The 16879-nt window shown below is 40.3% G+C and overlaps 2 protein-coding genes across 3 annotated transcripts in view; one reads left to right on the top strand and one right to left on the bottom strand.

Annotated features, from left to right (window-relative positions):
* Positions 1–768: 768 nt before the first annotated feature.
* chac2 (ChaC, cation transport regulator homolog 2 (E. coli)) lies at positions 769–11177 on the top strand. Of its 2 annotated transcripts, none has more exons than XM_080747759.1 (3): positions 769–1079; positions 3417–3452; positions 10407–11177. In XM_080747759.1, the coding sequence occupies exons 1-3, from the start codon at positions 945–947 to the stop codon at positions 10779–10781; spliced, it is 546 nt and encodes a 181-aa protein (XP_080603885.1). In that variant the 5' UTR covers positions 769–944; the 3' UTR covers positions 10782–11177. The 2 variants fall into 2 exon arrangements, with proteins under 2 accessions (XP_080603885.1, XP_080603884.1); XM_080747758.1 differs by having other exon boundaries at positions 769–1106.
* Positions 11178–15407: 4230 nt separating this feature from the next.
* psme4b (proteasome activator subunit 4b) overlaps positions 15408–16879 on the bottom strand; it is a gene marked incomplete at both ends in the record, with an annotated part of 85824 nt that continues 84352 nt past the window's right edge. Inside the window, one exon of the mRNA XM_080747308.1 lies at positions 15408–15542. Coding sequence (XP_080603434.1) covers positions 15408–15542 — 135 coding nt within the window. The remainder of the gene's footprint in view (positions 15543–16879) is intronic.

Here is a 16879-nt window from a genome sequence, read left to right as displayed (position 1 = left end):
GTCAACTTTGTAATAAGATATAGGTCTAGCTCACACTCACAGCCTCTTTCTTGTCTCTTAGCCTGCAGCTAAAAAATACAACAATATCCACACAAAGAAATGTAATTTAGACAAAAGATTAGTTGTCATGAAATCGTTATTGGTCTCAGGAAAACCTGATATTTGAAAATCTCGATTGTTGTTGTCTTGATGAACTTGTGCAAGCAGCCATGTCACTTAACTATGCTGCATGCTCTTTTTTCGAAATGAAAAGCTTCAATTTCAACATGTCAACCAGCCTGAGCTCATAGCCACGCTAATAATGTTTGTAATAATCCAAACCGTTAGTAAATCGGTCAAGATTTCAGAGAGTAAAGAGTATTTAAGTGTGCAGATCACTCACCTTACAGGCACAATACAACGGCAGGACGCGGGGGATGGTCCTGTCCTAAGATGGCCGCCAGTGAACGACGCCGCCGACTCCGCCTTGCGCCATCTAGCCTTCTTATATATATCTATGGTGGCAACCACTAAGCCCCGGCCTACTCCGTCCCTTCTGTTTTTCTTTCCTTTAAAAAAAAAAATACCAGAACGACCTAGCCAATCATAGCGCGACCATCTCTCTGGGCTATGGGATAACACGACAAACGTCGTGGGTGGAGTTGTGTAGGTTTGTGCGTTTACGTCGTCAACGTCATCGGAAGCGTTTGGCTTCAGTAAATCGATTCATTACAATGTTACTGTAACTGTCTGTAGTCTGTAGCACACTGCAGCTAAACATGACTCTCATAGCAAATAACAGGAGTCTTATCAGCTGCTATATACATTATAAATGTCGGCTGTTATTATAAATGTCAGCACTTTATTTATTTTTAACCAGTCCAGCCAGTGTGTAGCAGTTTAGTTGTGTCACTTACCCTCTCATAGCTGTGTCTAAAGTGACTGACAGAGTGACAGTAGTGATCATGTGGGTGTTCGGATACGGCTCTCTCATATGGAAAGTGGATTTCCCTTACGAGGAGAAGCGGGTCGGTTACATAAAGGGCTACAGCCGCCGCTTCTGGCAGGGCAGCACGGACCACCGAGGAGTGCCGGGGAAGGTGAGTTATAATGGTCCGTGCCGTGCCGTGCTGTACCACACACACAGGGCTGCTGGACCTGTCGGGTGGAAACCTTGTATGTCCAAAACCGTTCCCTTTTTATTATTATTATTTTAATTAATATATTAATATTGAAATAGACCACTTAACAGTGGACACATTTTTATGGGTCCCTTTAATTTTTTGTTTTCTACATTTCTTCTTTAATTATTATATTTCAAAACATTTTTCAAAAAAGCTAAACATGTCATGAATTAGAAAATTAATTCAATTATTATTTATTTTCTAAGTAATTTCATGAATACATAAAATACAAATCTAAGAAATTCCATAAATTAGAAAACAAATACATGTTTAAGAAGTTGTGAAAATAGCTGATCTTGTGAGCTTGTAAATCAGCGTCTAATCTCTCTTTTGGGTCTCGAGCTAAAAAGTTTGGGAACCACTGAAATAGACCATCTTTCATCATCTCACAGATCTGCTATTTTCACTACTTTTGGGTGACACTCTTGTTGTGTTTGATGAAGTAGGCTACAGAACAGAATGATACAGTGTAAAATAAGTAGGTAAACATAATGAGGTACTGTACTTATATCTACTGTACATCTCAGAGGCAAATGTTGTACTTTTACTCCACGCTACAATTATTTGAATTTTTTAGTTACTACTACTTTAGTTATACTTTGTAGATTTTGATTATTATTACAAAACATACATTATACAGTAGGCCTACCACATCAGCCACATGTGTGTTCTACTCGGGCAATTTGAAAATAGCCGATCTACAAGCTCACAAGCTTGTAGATAAGCTATTTTCAAAGCAGTTTTATACATTTGGGAACTTCTGAAATGGGACATGGGTACCTGTACTTTCAGCACTTTAAGTATTTTAATGCGGATACTTTTTACTCAAGTACATTTTTAATACCAGACTTTTATCTGTTGTGTAGTGTAGTCACACTGCACTTTTATTCTGTGAGGGCGGATCCTGCCAATGCATTTCAATTTGAATGAAGTGTTTTTTTTGCAGAAATCCACTATTGAAAGGCATTGGCAGAACCGCTCCATTCCTATTGAAATGCATTGGCAGAATCCACCCTCATACTCATAGTAGAATCAAATTGTGCCATGACTGTGCCCTAACAGAGTATTTCTATTATGGTATTGGTATTTGGTACTTTTACAATGTCAGTTCCAGTTCTACCAAAGGACAACCATTTTTACGAGAAAAAAATCTGGAGATACAAGGTTTCTTCCTGACAGCAACGAGGGAACTGTGTGACAGGTGCTGGCTCTTTGGAACAAATATCAAGTTTACTGGCTGAGAAGCCAGCCTCATCAGCCCTCCCTCTCTCCCTCTCTGTCTTTCTCCAATTCTCTGTATGGAGACTTTGTGAGAGAAATAAGGTCTACACATTTAAGGCAGAAGCTTTATGCTTTACCTAGGGGGAGGCGGGGGATAAAGCAACATCCATTTAATTCCCTATGGAAGTCACAAAGGGAAAGCTTGCTCTAAACTTTTGTGTTTTTAGAAGTTTCCGGGGTGATCCAGCAGTTGTTTGGTCCAAAGCAGCAATTTATTCCATTTTCTATCGCATGTCCTACGCGACCATGGCTCCATTCAGGACTGCGTTATTCAATCATTAAGCCATTTTTCTTATCTCACTCGAAAGTCCATTTTTCTCTACATGCCAGTAGCATGTACTGTAATACCTAGAGTCTCTATCCATCGTCTGTTTACATGCAGAGCCACAATTATTGCTGAAAAAATTGCTGTAAAGTGAAATCTCGTCTCACGGGACTTCCAGAGCCTGTTCGCTTGCATTACAACGGAAGTTCCGTGAGAGACGAGATTTCACTTTACGGCAAAATATTCAGCAATAATGGTAGCTCTGTATGTAAACAGACAATGGGTACACAGAGCAAGCTTGCCTCTTCAAAACATGTGACTTCCATAGGGAATGAATTGGATGCTGCTTTACACCCCGCCTCCCCCCAGGTAAAGCATAAAGCATGTGCCTTAAATGTGTGAATCTGGCCTAGGAAAACAAGCCCAAAAGATGCGACTAATAGGCCACTTGAGCACTTTAAACCTATAGGCGATACTGTGCATCGGCTATTTGAAAATAGCGACTTTACAAGCTCTCAACTTGTAGATCTGCAATAAAAAAATAAAGTCTTGAAATAAAATGACATTTAAGCATAGATCTAACCAAAGTCGCTTACAATAATAAAATGGACATGGCAACACTGGACGTGAGAGAGTTGACTTTGGGTCAGAGCTTAGTCGGTGTGAAATAAATGAGTCATGTCTCTCTCTCTGCTCTGTCTCCACAGCCTGGCCGTGTGGTGACCCTGGTGGACGACCCGGAGGTGCGTTGGTTGTTCACTAATTACACACCTGTTAATATATGCACATATTCATCATCATCACTGTATTTGTGCCACAAATAGCTAAAGGGAACAAAAACTAAAACATTGCAGATTAGCTGAAGTCGAGCAGTAAGATCAATATTGTTAGCCTCAGCATATAATTGCCTACCGGGTAAGTCATATTTTTAAGGTTTTCAGAAAATAAGAAATTAAAAATAATCTCTATCTGGAATCTAGTTGACATATTCAAAGTATATTATTTATTATTATGCCTTAAGTCATGTTTATCTGCCTTTATTTATCTGCGTAACTCTCCTAACACTGCTGACTCACCCTGCCTCATTGCCTATACAGAGTGCTTGTTACGTTCAAAAATAATTTCTGCTCAGGTAAAATCAGTTAAAAGTGTGAACTATTAATGTTTTTGTAAAGTGTAAAGTGTGTAAGTATTAAACATGTCAGTAATTTCTTTGAATATTTAGGTTATTTACCATATCTGCCCTGTGCAACTTCAAAGCCTAAAAGGCCATAGCATACAGAAATGCAATTTCTGTTCATATGTGCCAGTGTTCAAAGACAGAAACACAATTAAATCGTCATAAACTTGACATCCCTACTAGCAAGTAACGTACAGTATTGCTAATCAGCTATGTTTTGTTGAGCGATGGTTTGCAGGTGTCTCTCGCTGCCATGTCTGTTGGCCTCAAACTCACTGTAACAGAAACAAATCTGCCTGATTTAATCATTTTTTCTTTCTTTTGTTTTTGGCTGACAGCCAACTTGACAAACTGTAACACAGCAGTCTTTTCGTCTCTTTTGTTGTGAAAGTTTAATCGAGGAATAAGCCTCGAACTCACTGCAGAAGAAAGAAAAACAAAATAACAAATGGTCCTGATTGACTGGCTTTTTAAGACTCACAGCCAGCTTCACACCCACACCCACACACACACACACCATACTGCAATACAGCAGTCTTTTCTTCTCTTTAGTTGGGAAAGACTAGCAACAAGGAATAAGCCCATTTAGAAACAGGTGAGACACATGCAGCATCTAATAGTTCAGTTCAGTCAAGACAACCCATGTGAATGTGAAAAAGATTCATTGAGAATGAGAACGGTATGGTAGACAGTTGGTTTTGCCTCAGAATGTACGTCCCTTAATCCATTAAGCCATCTGGCCAATTTACTTCTAAATCAGTAGTTCTCAAAACCTTTTCATGTCAAGGACCCCGGAAATTATTTGTATTTAGTCACGGACCCCCCCATCTAAAATGTTTTGTGCCAAGGACCCTAGGCCTCCCATAAGAGAAGATTTGTGTTCAAAATTATCCCATAATATTTCAAACACTTTCAAGATTAAAAAAAAATGTTCAAGCTAAATAGCAGTTATACAAGCTCACAGCGCGTCACTTCGTGCCTTGTGAGCTTGTATATCTGCTATTATTTCTAAATCAGAAAATAGCTTTCTGAGAAATGTATGTTGATATATAAATGGCTATAATCTAATCTATTTCTAATCTAATCTTTACACAGTTTTAATGGGCTAAAGGCCCTGACAGAAAGTGTCAATGACATTCACACTGCACTGACCTGGATGGACTGAGGGATGGTACACAGTACACACACATAGACACACAACAAAAGCTAGGGCTGCTCTATTTCGATTACTTTGGTGTACTCGTGTGGATTGAGCTTCGGTGAGATTTTATGCAGATGTCGCCTCGATGTGCCTTGGCCACTCCCCTGCATCGACGCATTTGTGAATGACTGTACCCTACCCTAAAGGTCCTTACATCCCAGTGAACCCACCCTGGCATAACAGCGACGGGAGCCAGCCCAGCGTGGAAAAGTCATTAAAAGGAGTGTGTTTCAATCTAGACTAGCCTGATTGAAACATGAGCGACAGCGCGTTGTGCAGTGATGATGTCCACCCCTCAAATATTCCTTCACCCTGTCTCTATTTGAGCTCTTTTTTTGTGTGGCCTTGTCGTGTCCCCACCCCAAATAATTTGTATTGGTCGAGATCTGCACGCGGCTTTGCGACCGTTCCTGGAATACATCTATTTCGATTGGCAGGAGCTTTATTAAGAGTGAAGGAAATTGGATGTTCAAATTGCATAGAATTGAGGACGGACAAAACTCAGTGGCTTCTCTATCTCATTTTGTTCTTGACACTTCATATTTATATTTCAGGGGTTGTTCAAACTGTCATCACCTGAACCGAGACCCGCATTACTATATGTCAAATCAAACGGTTGCATTCCCCCATTCCGACATGCTGCCATTCAGACATCTCCCCATTCTGACATTAACCCTATACCTAACCCTAACCTCTATGGAAGTGCTGCCACTCTATAAGTCAATGTCTGAAGGGCAGCATGTCGGAATGGAGAGCGGCCCCCAAATCAAACGGACCATCAGCTAGTTCTTGTTGATTGATTTAATTGGTTGATTGTTTGATTGAACACGTAATGTTTGATAGCAGAACGGGAGTATGGTAATTAAAGGATAACACAAAAAGCCCCAGGGGGTTTCTTTACCTAGGTCAGAGGGAATTAATTGTGTGTGTTTGTTTTCTTTTTTCTTTAGATTAGTTTTTGCCTTTTTTGATAGACTGAGAGTAGACTGAGAGGAAATGGGGAGAGAGATGGGGAGTGACACGCAGCAAAGGTCGTCGGGATCGGGACTCGAACCCACAACACGCTGTCATGCATCAGAGCCTGTGTGGTATGCGCCTGGACCGGTAGACCAGTGGGCGCCCCATGTGTATGTGTGTGTGTGTTTGTGTAGAATCAGATCCTATAGGTTGAATTGGGGGTGATGAAATTCAGGGTTGTAGCAGCAAGGGTTGCAAACTGAGAAGCGGAATTTTGACATAGGCAGAGTGAGACAGTGAGCAAACAGCTTACATGTAGAGATTCTGTTGGAAATGGAAATAATTGTTTATAGTCTTAGTTTTCTTGGCATACACGTCTCAGACACCCCTCGCATGGTCTGTAAAAAAATAAAAACACCAACTGCATCCTCAAGAAAGCACTTTTTGTTTTGGTACCTAAAGTTCTTGTAAACTTTATAGCGCTGTACGTACCGTAATTGAGAGTGTGTTCTGACAGGCGGTGTCACGGTGCGGTTTGGCAAACTGACTGCTCAGGACCGCAGACTGCTGCTGCCGAGGACTGTAAAGACAGCAGCAACAAAACCATCGGTGCAGAACTACTGTACACCACAACTTCATAACAATTACACCACTTGTTGCAAAAGAAAAAAAGAAAAGAAAATACAGTCCAAAACCTCATTAACGCGTTTAGACCTGAGGCATATAATAAAAAAAAGCCTTCTAAATCCTAAGTTTTCTGAAAATCGTTTGTTGCTCTATTATCGTCATTGTCGTGTGGAAATCTTGTACGTCCCAAAACCGTTCCCTTTTCTTATTATAATTTTCAAAACATTTAAAGCCGATCTACAAGCTCACAACGCTGCTTCTTTCTAGAAACCCTGGTCAGAGAGAGAGGCTAGAGACGCACACATGCGCACTCACGCACACACACACACACACACACACACATCTTCACCAACCGGCCGCAACTCATCTCCCTACTTTTGTGCCGCACTCTTTTATGATGAAGTACACTAGCAACAGTGTTGATTTCGTCGACTAAAACTATGACGAAAAATGTTTCACTGACGAAAACAAAATAAAAACGAAACTATGATGACTAAAACTAAGACAAACAAAGTAAAACTAGACTAAAATGTCACTAAGGGAGGGACTAGTGGAGTGTTTGGTTCTCTCTCAGGTGTTGCATGCTGGAAATAGCAAATCTACACGCTCACAACGCGTCTCAGCGCGACACGTTGTGAGCTTGTAGATCGGCTATTTTCAGCACGCAAAAAAGTGTAAAGTCAGTCATTACGATGCCATCAAGGCCTGCCAAAAATACATCTTATGATATGACATTTAGTTGACTAAAACTAAGTCTGTTTGGATGACTAAATTATGACTAAAACTAAAAGACATTTTATTCAAAAGACTATGACTAAAACTAAATCTCTCCTTCCGTCTCATAAACAGAGCATTAAACCACATAGCAGCCATCTCAGTAACAGTTCTGTGTTTCCACAAGCAGCTGAGATATGGTACACCACATACACACAGTGCATAATAATGTGTGTACTATATTATTATTGTATAGTAAAAGATTCCATGAGGCTGCTGCTCCCAGGTGCTCCCATGTGGCACACACAATGTCAGTCAGTTGTTTACTTCTGCTGGTGTTGTGAGTAGGCAGCAAACTAAACCTGAGTAATATGTAAAATGTTCTATTTTGCACATAGCAATATGTAATGATATTACTGTCCTGGCCATTATCTGATGTACAATGTTTTTATGCAGCACCTGGATGTGTGCGTCTAATAACAGCATCATAGTGGCTCTAACAAACCCTGGATGTGTGACAGCATCATAGTGGCTCTAACACACCCTGTGAAGAGCTGTTATCGGCTCACATCCAGGAGGCTTCGCAAGCACTGGCTCAGCTGCCAGTGCTTGCTGCTGATTAGGTAGGATTGCACTATTGCTCTCAATAAATCCTTTTACCTATGTTGCATGTCTCTTATGTTGTCAGCTTTATATACTATATGGACTTCTGTCTGACATAAAGATTATATATATTGTGTATATAATCTACTTGTTTGAAAAGAAACCCGCACACTCTGCTCCAAATTAGTGAATTAATTTGACAACATTTCGAGCACTAGCTAGTGTTACCGCTTAAAGGTGTATTCAGTGATAATGAAAGTGGCCGGGGGTCATCTTGTCCCTTACTGGCCTTACATCGTGGAAATGTTTAGTTTTTTATAGATTTTTTACACCATTATAATGTTCTCGTTTTGATCATTAGACCCAATCACTGAATATTGGTAGGCCTATGTCTCCAGCTTCAGGATATGTATGATACTGATTTACTACGAGACTGTGGCATTTTATGAGTTCAGTAGTTTACAATCTAGGCATTTAGCAGACGTTCTTAATTCAGAACGACTGTGGTTCTCAAAACTTTTATTTTGACCATCATAACTAAACATCATACTGTAACATAACTACGGCCATACTCTACCCTGATTGGTCGAGGACTGGCTGGCCACCTCTGAAAACGAATCTAGCTATGCTCGTAACACGGGCCATGGTGGAAGTCCTTATGTGGTCAGCAGACATTTTAGTGAGGAGAATGAATGGAAAATGTACCAATTATATTTTTATTTGAATGAAATACAATCACTGAATATACCTTTAAGTAGAGACACCCATGGGTCACGTTTATCAGCAGGGGGTGGAGCAGCACTGCAAGGTAATCAAGTAAGTTTACACAATAAAAAGAAAAAAAGAAATATATATAGAAATACAGTTACAGGAAATGGCTAATATAGAACTCCTTAAATCACCGCCTCTTGTGGGACATTTGACATGTTCAATGCCCTGATATCTGAGGGTGGATACATTGTGCTCTTAGTCGTAAAATAAATTACATTGTGCGCAATGAGCGCACCTGTAGTTCCCCTCGTGGATTTTTGTCAAAAAGTTGGATTCTGACACTATTGGAATGAGGTCAGATTTAACCACTGTCTGTCTGATATTAGGTGGGCGTTTCTAGACCACTCTGGGCATATCTATGAAGGTAGTAGCCAATTTTGGGTCACTGCTGAGGATGTGCCAATATTTCTTTATAGTGCGTTTGAATTCTTTTCCGAGGGCTGAGTATTGTATAATACAATACATAAGGGACCGTTATTGGAGGAGGAGTCTTGTTTAGACGATAAGGCTTCCTCCTGTGTACAGTCACAGAATCTTTCGCGTATAATCTACTTGTGAAATGCTTTTTGAACACAGTCTTTAAGTGTATTCTGTAGGTTTTGGGATGTTGTGTCCTCTTTAGTGTGTGTCCTCTTAAGTATTTCATTGTATTATAATAATAACATGAAAAATAAAGCGTAACTGGACCTTGTCAAGTGTCTAAGCAGCCTGAACTAGTTCTCAGCTCCAGTTTGTTCATCCCATTTTGTCTGGGGCTGGGGTGTACTGTTCCACATTTTAACACCTAAAAGGTAATACACAAATCCTCTCATCCTCTTATGTGGAAGGTTTTTCTGCCTGAACTGCTGTATAAGCCCTGTTTTATACTTTGCTTGTGTTTAGCATGGCGAAAATTAGGGATGGGACATTATGAAAATGAAATGTCATGATTATTGTGGCAAAAATAATTGTGATTAACGATATTGCGATAATTAAAATTATGTTTAACATTTAAAATGGCACTTTTGTTAATCACTTAAACCCCGAGCATCCCTGTTCTGGGGGGAACGTTTGCAAAAAATAGATGATTTGCCAAAATAGCCGTTGTGTCAAAACGCATTCTGAGCTTGTAGATCTGCTATTTTTGTAGAATCGATTTGTGTAGAGTAATTAGTAGTTTTTCAGTAGGTTTTTGTTGAGGTTCTGATCCTTCACATTAAGTCGTACCATACACCCATTTTTTGTCGGCTTGTCTATTTTAACATCAGAAAAGGAGGATTAGTGTACGCTTGACTCCTAGAGGATACTTACTGAATTTGCAGCTCAACAAAAGTTCATCCCGGTTTACGACGGAGGACAATTTCAAGACAAATGAAAATCTCCACGATAAGATTATTTGGAGTGTTTTTTTATCACAATAAATGATAATAAAGATTATCGTCCCATCTTTAGCCAAAATAGCCACCTACAAGCTTGAGATGTGTCCCATCGCAAACACGTTGTAGATCGGCTGTATTCAGTACTTTTGAATATTCTTGCCTATATTAACATGCCCAAAAATAGGGTTGAAAGTGGTTAATTAAAAATGCTCTCTCTCTCTCTCTCTCTCTCTCTCTCTCTCTCTCTCTCTCTCTCTCTCTCTCTCTCTCTCTCTCTCTCTCTCAGGGGTGTGTCTGGGGCGTGGCTTACAAGCTGCCGACGGGCCAGGAGCAGGAAGTGAAGCGCTACCTCGACCACCGGGAGAAAGGTGGCTACCAGGTCATCAACGTGACCTTCCACCCCCGTCCGCCCCTGGTCGACCCGCCGCCCGGCCAGGCGCTGCTCTACATCGGCTCTCAGGACAACCCCGACTACCTCGGCCCCGCCCCTCTGGAGCAGATCGCCAGCCAGATCGTGGGCGCCACGGGGCCCAGCGGGCGCAACACGGAGTACCTGTTTCAGCTCGCTGACGCGCTGAGGACACTGCTGCCAGAGGACTCAGACTCACACCTCTTCTCCCTAGAAGCCCTCGTCAGAGAGAGACTGGAGACTGGGGAGTGACACACACACACACACACTAGGGCATTCACGAATAGTGATTTTTAGTATTCGAATTATTCGACCTCAAAGTATTCGAATAGTCGAATATTCAACAGGACTGGCCAAACTGTCAAATATTAAGTAGGCAAACATTGTGAAAATAGACGATCTTGTGAGCATGTAGATCGGCTATTTTCACAATATTTATCTGTGGAACCGAGTCACATTAAATGTAATACCTACAATTCCAAGTGCTTGTCAGGGTGGGGGTCCCCTGTTCAAATATGTTTATTTTGGGGGTCACAACCTAAAAAGGTTTGAGAACCCCTGGTATAGAGTAAAGAGAAAATACAAATGAGCAAATATTCGACTTCGGTGAACAGTGTCGAATAGTGACTTTGATATTCGAATGCCCTAACACACACACACACACACACACACACACACACACACACACACAGACACACACACACACACACACACACACACACACACACACACACACACACACACACACACACACACACACACACACACACGCACGCACACACGCACACAGTGGTGGAAGAAGTCCAAGTAAAAGTATCAATACTGCAATGTAGAAATGCTCTGTTCCAAGTAAAAGTCCAGAATTCAAAATTGACTCGAGTGAAAGTACAAAAGTATTGGTATCAACATTTACTTAAAGTACCAAAAGTAGAAAGTATTCGTTATGCAGAATGTCCCATTTGACACATCTTTTTCACCGGCCTCAACTCATCTCAGGGCAATCGATAGTAGGGCTGTCACGATGACACCATTTAAGTCGACGATTAATTGTCACACGAATAACTTGCGATCATTAACTGTTTTATTGTGTTTCTGTCTGGAGCGTATGAACAAGTGTTACATTTTTGTTTGGCTTTTAGGTTTCATAATGAAAAGTTGCACTGCATTGAGATGACTAATAACTACAAAGAAATATACAAATAAATGACTGACTAAAGACAAAAGACACCTTCAGTGGACTAACAGTCAATAGGAATTTGTTGACTGTTTACTGATTAATCGATTTCTTGAGTTAATCAACAAATCTTTCAAATTGTTTTTGCTGCATATAATCATGCAGAGACCAGCCTTCTCAGGCTGGTGAGGTTGAGAAATTAACAATCTATGGCTACTGGCTGTTGAAGGTTATAGATTATAGCATAATTAAAGAATTATATCAGTTTGCCATCCAGAGATCCACTAATCAACTAAACAGTCTGTCGACTAAGACCAAAATGACTATTAATCAACTATATATGTTACGGCCATTCAGATTCATCTGCTAGCTGACAGCCTTTTCTTTTTTCCAGTTAGTGTAACAAAGAAATGAAATCACTACATTTTACTGTCTGTGGAGAGCAGAGACTGCCATTGTGACAAGCTTACAGAAAAAAAAAATCCAAAACACATTAAAGATCTGGTTCATAGATGAATGAACTAATAATGTCAGTAAGAGTGCCCTAGCTCATGTTTTCTTCTGTCCCCTGATTGTGTTGTCTGTGCAATATCATTACCATATTATGATGGTTCTCCTCCCTCCAGGAATGACTATTTAAAGAATAGCTTAGCTTGTTTTTGAAGTTAGGCCCTATTTATCAAGGGTTTGGCGTGATTATGATAAATACAGGGCACTGACGGGTTCAGTAGCCTGCCAGCGCCACCAACACACAGTACATCTCAATATCAGGCTCTGAGGCTCTAGCACACTCCTTCAGGGGATTTGTTTAAAGGGATAGTTCACCCCCAAAATGACTTTTTTATATCGATTACTCATTGAGATCCATCCAGACATTTACAGAATCGGGTCAAAAATATTCAAAGCCCACAGCGTAGCACTCGGTGCTGCACTGTGAGCTTGTATATCTGCTATTTTTTAATAGTTAAAGCATAAAATAATGGTTAAAGTAATAATGTGTACAGCGGATAAAGGACAACATTTGGGCTTACCTTATGCTCAGGTAGCTTTAAACATTGAAGCATTGCTTAATGAGATGAGAGATCTCACAGGCAGATTGTAGGAACGCAACATACACACACGCGCACACAGACCAACTAATCAATGTACTGAGAAAGTAGGAAGTTCTTAGGCCTGCTTTAGAGTACTACTGTAAAGCCATAGATGTACTTTCTGTTTGTTCTTGTCTTTGTCTACTAAAGTCTATATTCGCCCATTGGAATGTCATAAACTTGTAACATACTGAGAACATGAAGATCAAAATAAAACTAAGTCACTCTTGTTGATTGTCTTTCTTACACAGACACACACACATGGTATTAATACCTTTGAAGACATCGCAATTTTATGAATGCCAGTAATAACTATTTGCATTGCACCAAAAATAGCATATCTACACACTCAAAAGGCATTGCACATCACTCAGGCATATCTCTCCAACCCTATTCCCTTAATGTAAATACCATTCCTAACCACAACCTGAATCTTCCTGATAATAAGCCTAACTCGCAAAATCTATACCATAAAACTCCCCAAATCGCTAGAGAGGACGAGGAAAATGTCTATTTTTCAAATGCCACTATGTTTGTGAGGACATTTTGCCCTCACAAGTACAGTAATACAAGTACACACACGCACGCACGCACACTCTCTCGGACAGAGGACATGGTAGCCAGTTGGCAGTATTTATTGGCTTTATTCAGTAAGCTCTACAGCAAAGCTATAGAACAATTTGGCACTAAACTACACCTCTATTCCAGTTTAAAGAGATCTCTTTATCACCACACATTCTGCCAGTCCTTTATGCCAAGCACAAGAAACTATGAATAGCTATAAATATAAATATATTATATAAATATGTACACTTGAGAATGACTCATCTTGGCATATAAAACAGCATACCACACTCATTATTGTCCACTACAATTTTCTATAAATTACAGAATAGATTTATCAAATGGTAAACAACAATTGTTTTCTCAGCATCGACTTATGTGTTTGGTAAAATACAATACAATCATGTATTTTCCCAGAAAAAAAATGCACTCACTAATGTATTATTTTGGAATGATAAAAGTTCAGCATTTATATTTTAATATAGTATGTCATAACAGAATTATTATATGATTATAAGCATTATAGTAATACCATTTTATTACAGTATTATAGTTTTAATGTTGATGTATTTAAAGAAATACATTATTAAATTCATTGTGGTTTATCATTGTCTTGTTAGGCAGCCCCATGTCCCTGTGTACTTCATTTTCACTACCGACACGGCAGGGAGTGTGAAAACGGAGAGAGAGAGTTTGTGTCACAGAAGTTAAAAAGAGAGACAGGTTTCTGGACGAAATAGCGGTCGAACATTTTGTATTGGGGGAAAAAAAACAACAACAACATCAACAACACAAGGAGCGTTCAGTTTATCTTATCTCTGGAGGAATGTGTTCTCATTTGGGGGTGGTTGTCGTGCCTGATAAGGGAGAAAAGAGAGAAGCAGCACTACTACGGCCTACGTCAAATAATTGAAACCACGGTTCAGATATCTATAGTTTGCCCACGCCTTGCTTTCTGGAGGAATTCAATCCAAGGCCAACATGGAGGCAAGAGGCAGGCTTCTTCTATATACCCATATAACAACGTTAGAAGTTTCAGCACAAACAAGTTAACTGTGATGTTCTGCTAACACACTGGCAGCCTGGGGAGCCACGGGGCTCCTAATAAGAGTTCTTCTTCCTGGGACTTCCTGGGGGCGGGCGGAGACAGGGAGGCTTTTACTATGGTTTTTTTTTTACCCTGATGCCAAAGGTGAAACATTGACTATCCATTTAATACCAATGTCTCCGCTATTCAGACAACAGCTCCCATAAAAAAGAAAGTCTGTACTTGGTGTGACAATATTACACCTCATCCGCACTGCACCCGAGCGACACGATGTCCCGCTAAATACTGTACGCATATGGAGCGTCGGCCATTGCGTTGCGAGAACTTGCAACGTAGCCTGAACCAATCAAATAAATACATAATAATATAAAGTGTTTGGGGGACGGGCCATTCACCTCTATGGACGTGACTATGAAACCTCGCTCAAATAGAGGCTCCGCAAGCGAAAACATGAGGGGTGGACGATTTCGCGGCATGACGCGCTGTCGCTCACGGTAGGTCAGGACGTCCTCTCACAGTGTCGTGTTCTGTTTAACACAATCTTATCTTTAATATCACAATCCAAATTATATTCAAGTTAACTACTCACTGCTCCATGGAAAAGAGTCAGAAAACTAGTTAGTAAATATCTCTCCATCCTTGTTTGCTCGTGCTATGGGACAACACAAGCAGACACACCAATCCACTAAACCCCTCTAAATGCACAGTAGGTGCATATTATAGAGAATTCCTCTTCACACATCTTAATGCTGGTGGTAAGTTATAGAAAATCGCCTTAATATCGGCATACTTGAGGAACATTCGCCCCCCAAAAATAGCAGTTTTGAGCTTGTAGATCTGCTATTTGGTGTAGACGGGGGGAGGAGAAACCGGTTCGAATGGTACGATTGTAACTCAGTTCCATCTCTCTAAGAATAGAGAGTTCAAGTGGTTTAACCAAATCGGCGATCTTCCCTTCAATCGGTGGTGATGACACGGTTCTATAGCCAGCGGGGAACCGTCTAGGCGTAGTAACAGGGAGACACCAGCAGGTCGGTGAGCACCAGCAGCTGATCGTCGGTGAAACACTGGCGGTGTTCCTGCCAGTTGTCGTGGTGAGTACGCCTGAAGTCTGACAGCGTCCTCTTCACCGTCATCTGTGAAGCCATCAGCACCGTCATCAACAACATCAAATACCGTCATCATCATCATCACTATATGAATAAAAACTACATCTATGTTATGCATTTATGAATTGTCCTATACCAAATGGTTCTTAACATGTGTGCTAACTGGTGGGCCTCAAAATAATTGGTTTGTAATGATGATATAAGATTAATATTTATACTTTTGAAATGTTCAAGTGGGCCCTGATCCCAAAGAGTTTGAGAACCACTGTCCTATACATGTATTATTGCCACAAAACATGTATGATTCAATGTTTCCCAAACAGTAGGCCAGGAAAATCTAAGAAGTTCCATAAATTAGAAAACAAATGTTTAAGAAGTAGCCAATCTACAAGCTTTAGATCTAGTGAAATTTGCATTTGACAAAAAACAGCAAAAAACAAAATAAACTAAAACAACAACTGGAAATATAACTGATCATCAATAACACTAAGGATGTATTTATTTCATTATTTATGGTTGTATATTATTAAAGAAACTGCATAATTGCATGAATGTCACTTTTAGCCTTTTGGACAAAACAGCCCATTATCAGCGGTGAAGTTAGTATAACGTTAAGTTGGATTGTGTGCAATCTGGAAGACTGACTGACATACAGTTTAGTCACATAGCCTGAAGAAATGATTTACAATTGTTACCACATTTAAATAAACGTCACTGACTGACTGACTGACCCGAGGGGAAAATCACATCACTAATGGGGGACGACATGTTTACTATTTGCCTGTTTATTCGTGTATTGGGTTTATCATTTTCCCTCTACAGTAGTCCTGAGAGGAAGAGCAAGTTCAATAATGAATCTATGTGTAGAAAATAGATAAAGCGCAAAAAGAAACATGAACTCGTTAATTGACATAACTATCACTGTATTGATTGCGATTGTGATCACTGTAATAATGTGTTTGCACTGGGGATGGTACATCGCATGTCCTCACGCACCAATTATGGCCGAATACATAATTTTCTCCTCAACTGGACAATGAAATTATGTTCGTTCAGCTCACGATGAGCCGAGCGGAACATTTGCCTGTGTGTGAGCGTGTGTGTGTGTGTGTGTGTGTGTGTGTGTGTGTGTGTTTGTATTACTACTTGTGAGGGCCAAATGTATTGTATAATATAATATAAGAAACTGTCATTGTGAGGAGGATTTCCCTGGTCCTCATTCAGGTTGTCTGATGTCTTAGACATTTGTCTAATTCAGGGTTTAAGGGGTGCCCGCTGGCCTAGATTCCCGATCCGGACGACATTTGCTGCGTGTTCATGTCAGTCGACTGTCCTATCAACAAAGGTGTAAAAGCCCAAAAACA

This window comes from Nannobrachium achirus, assembly GCF_963921795.1.
Source record: "Nannobrachium achirus genome assembly, chromosome: 18".
Taxonomy (NCBI): domain Eukaryota; kingdom Metazoa; phylum Chordata; class Actinopteri; order Myctophiformes; family Myctophidae; genus Nannobrachium; species Nannobrachium achirus.
This window is presented reverse-complemented; position numbering and strand designations above follow the sequence as displayed.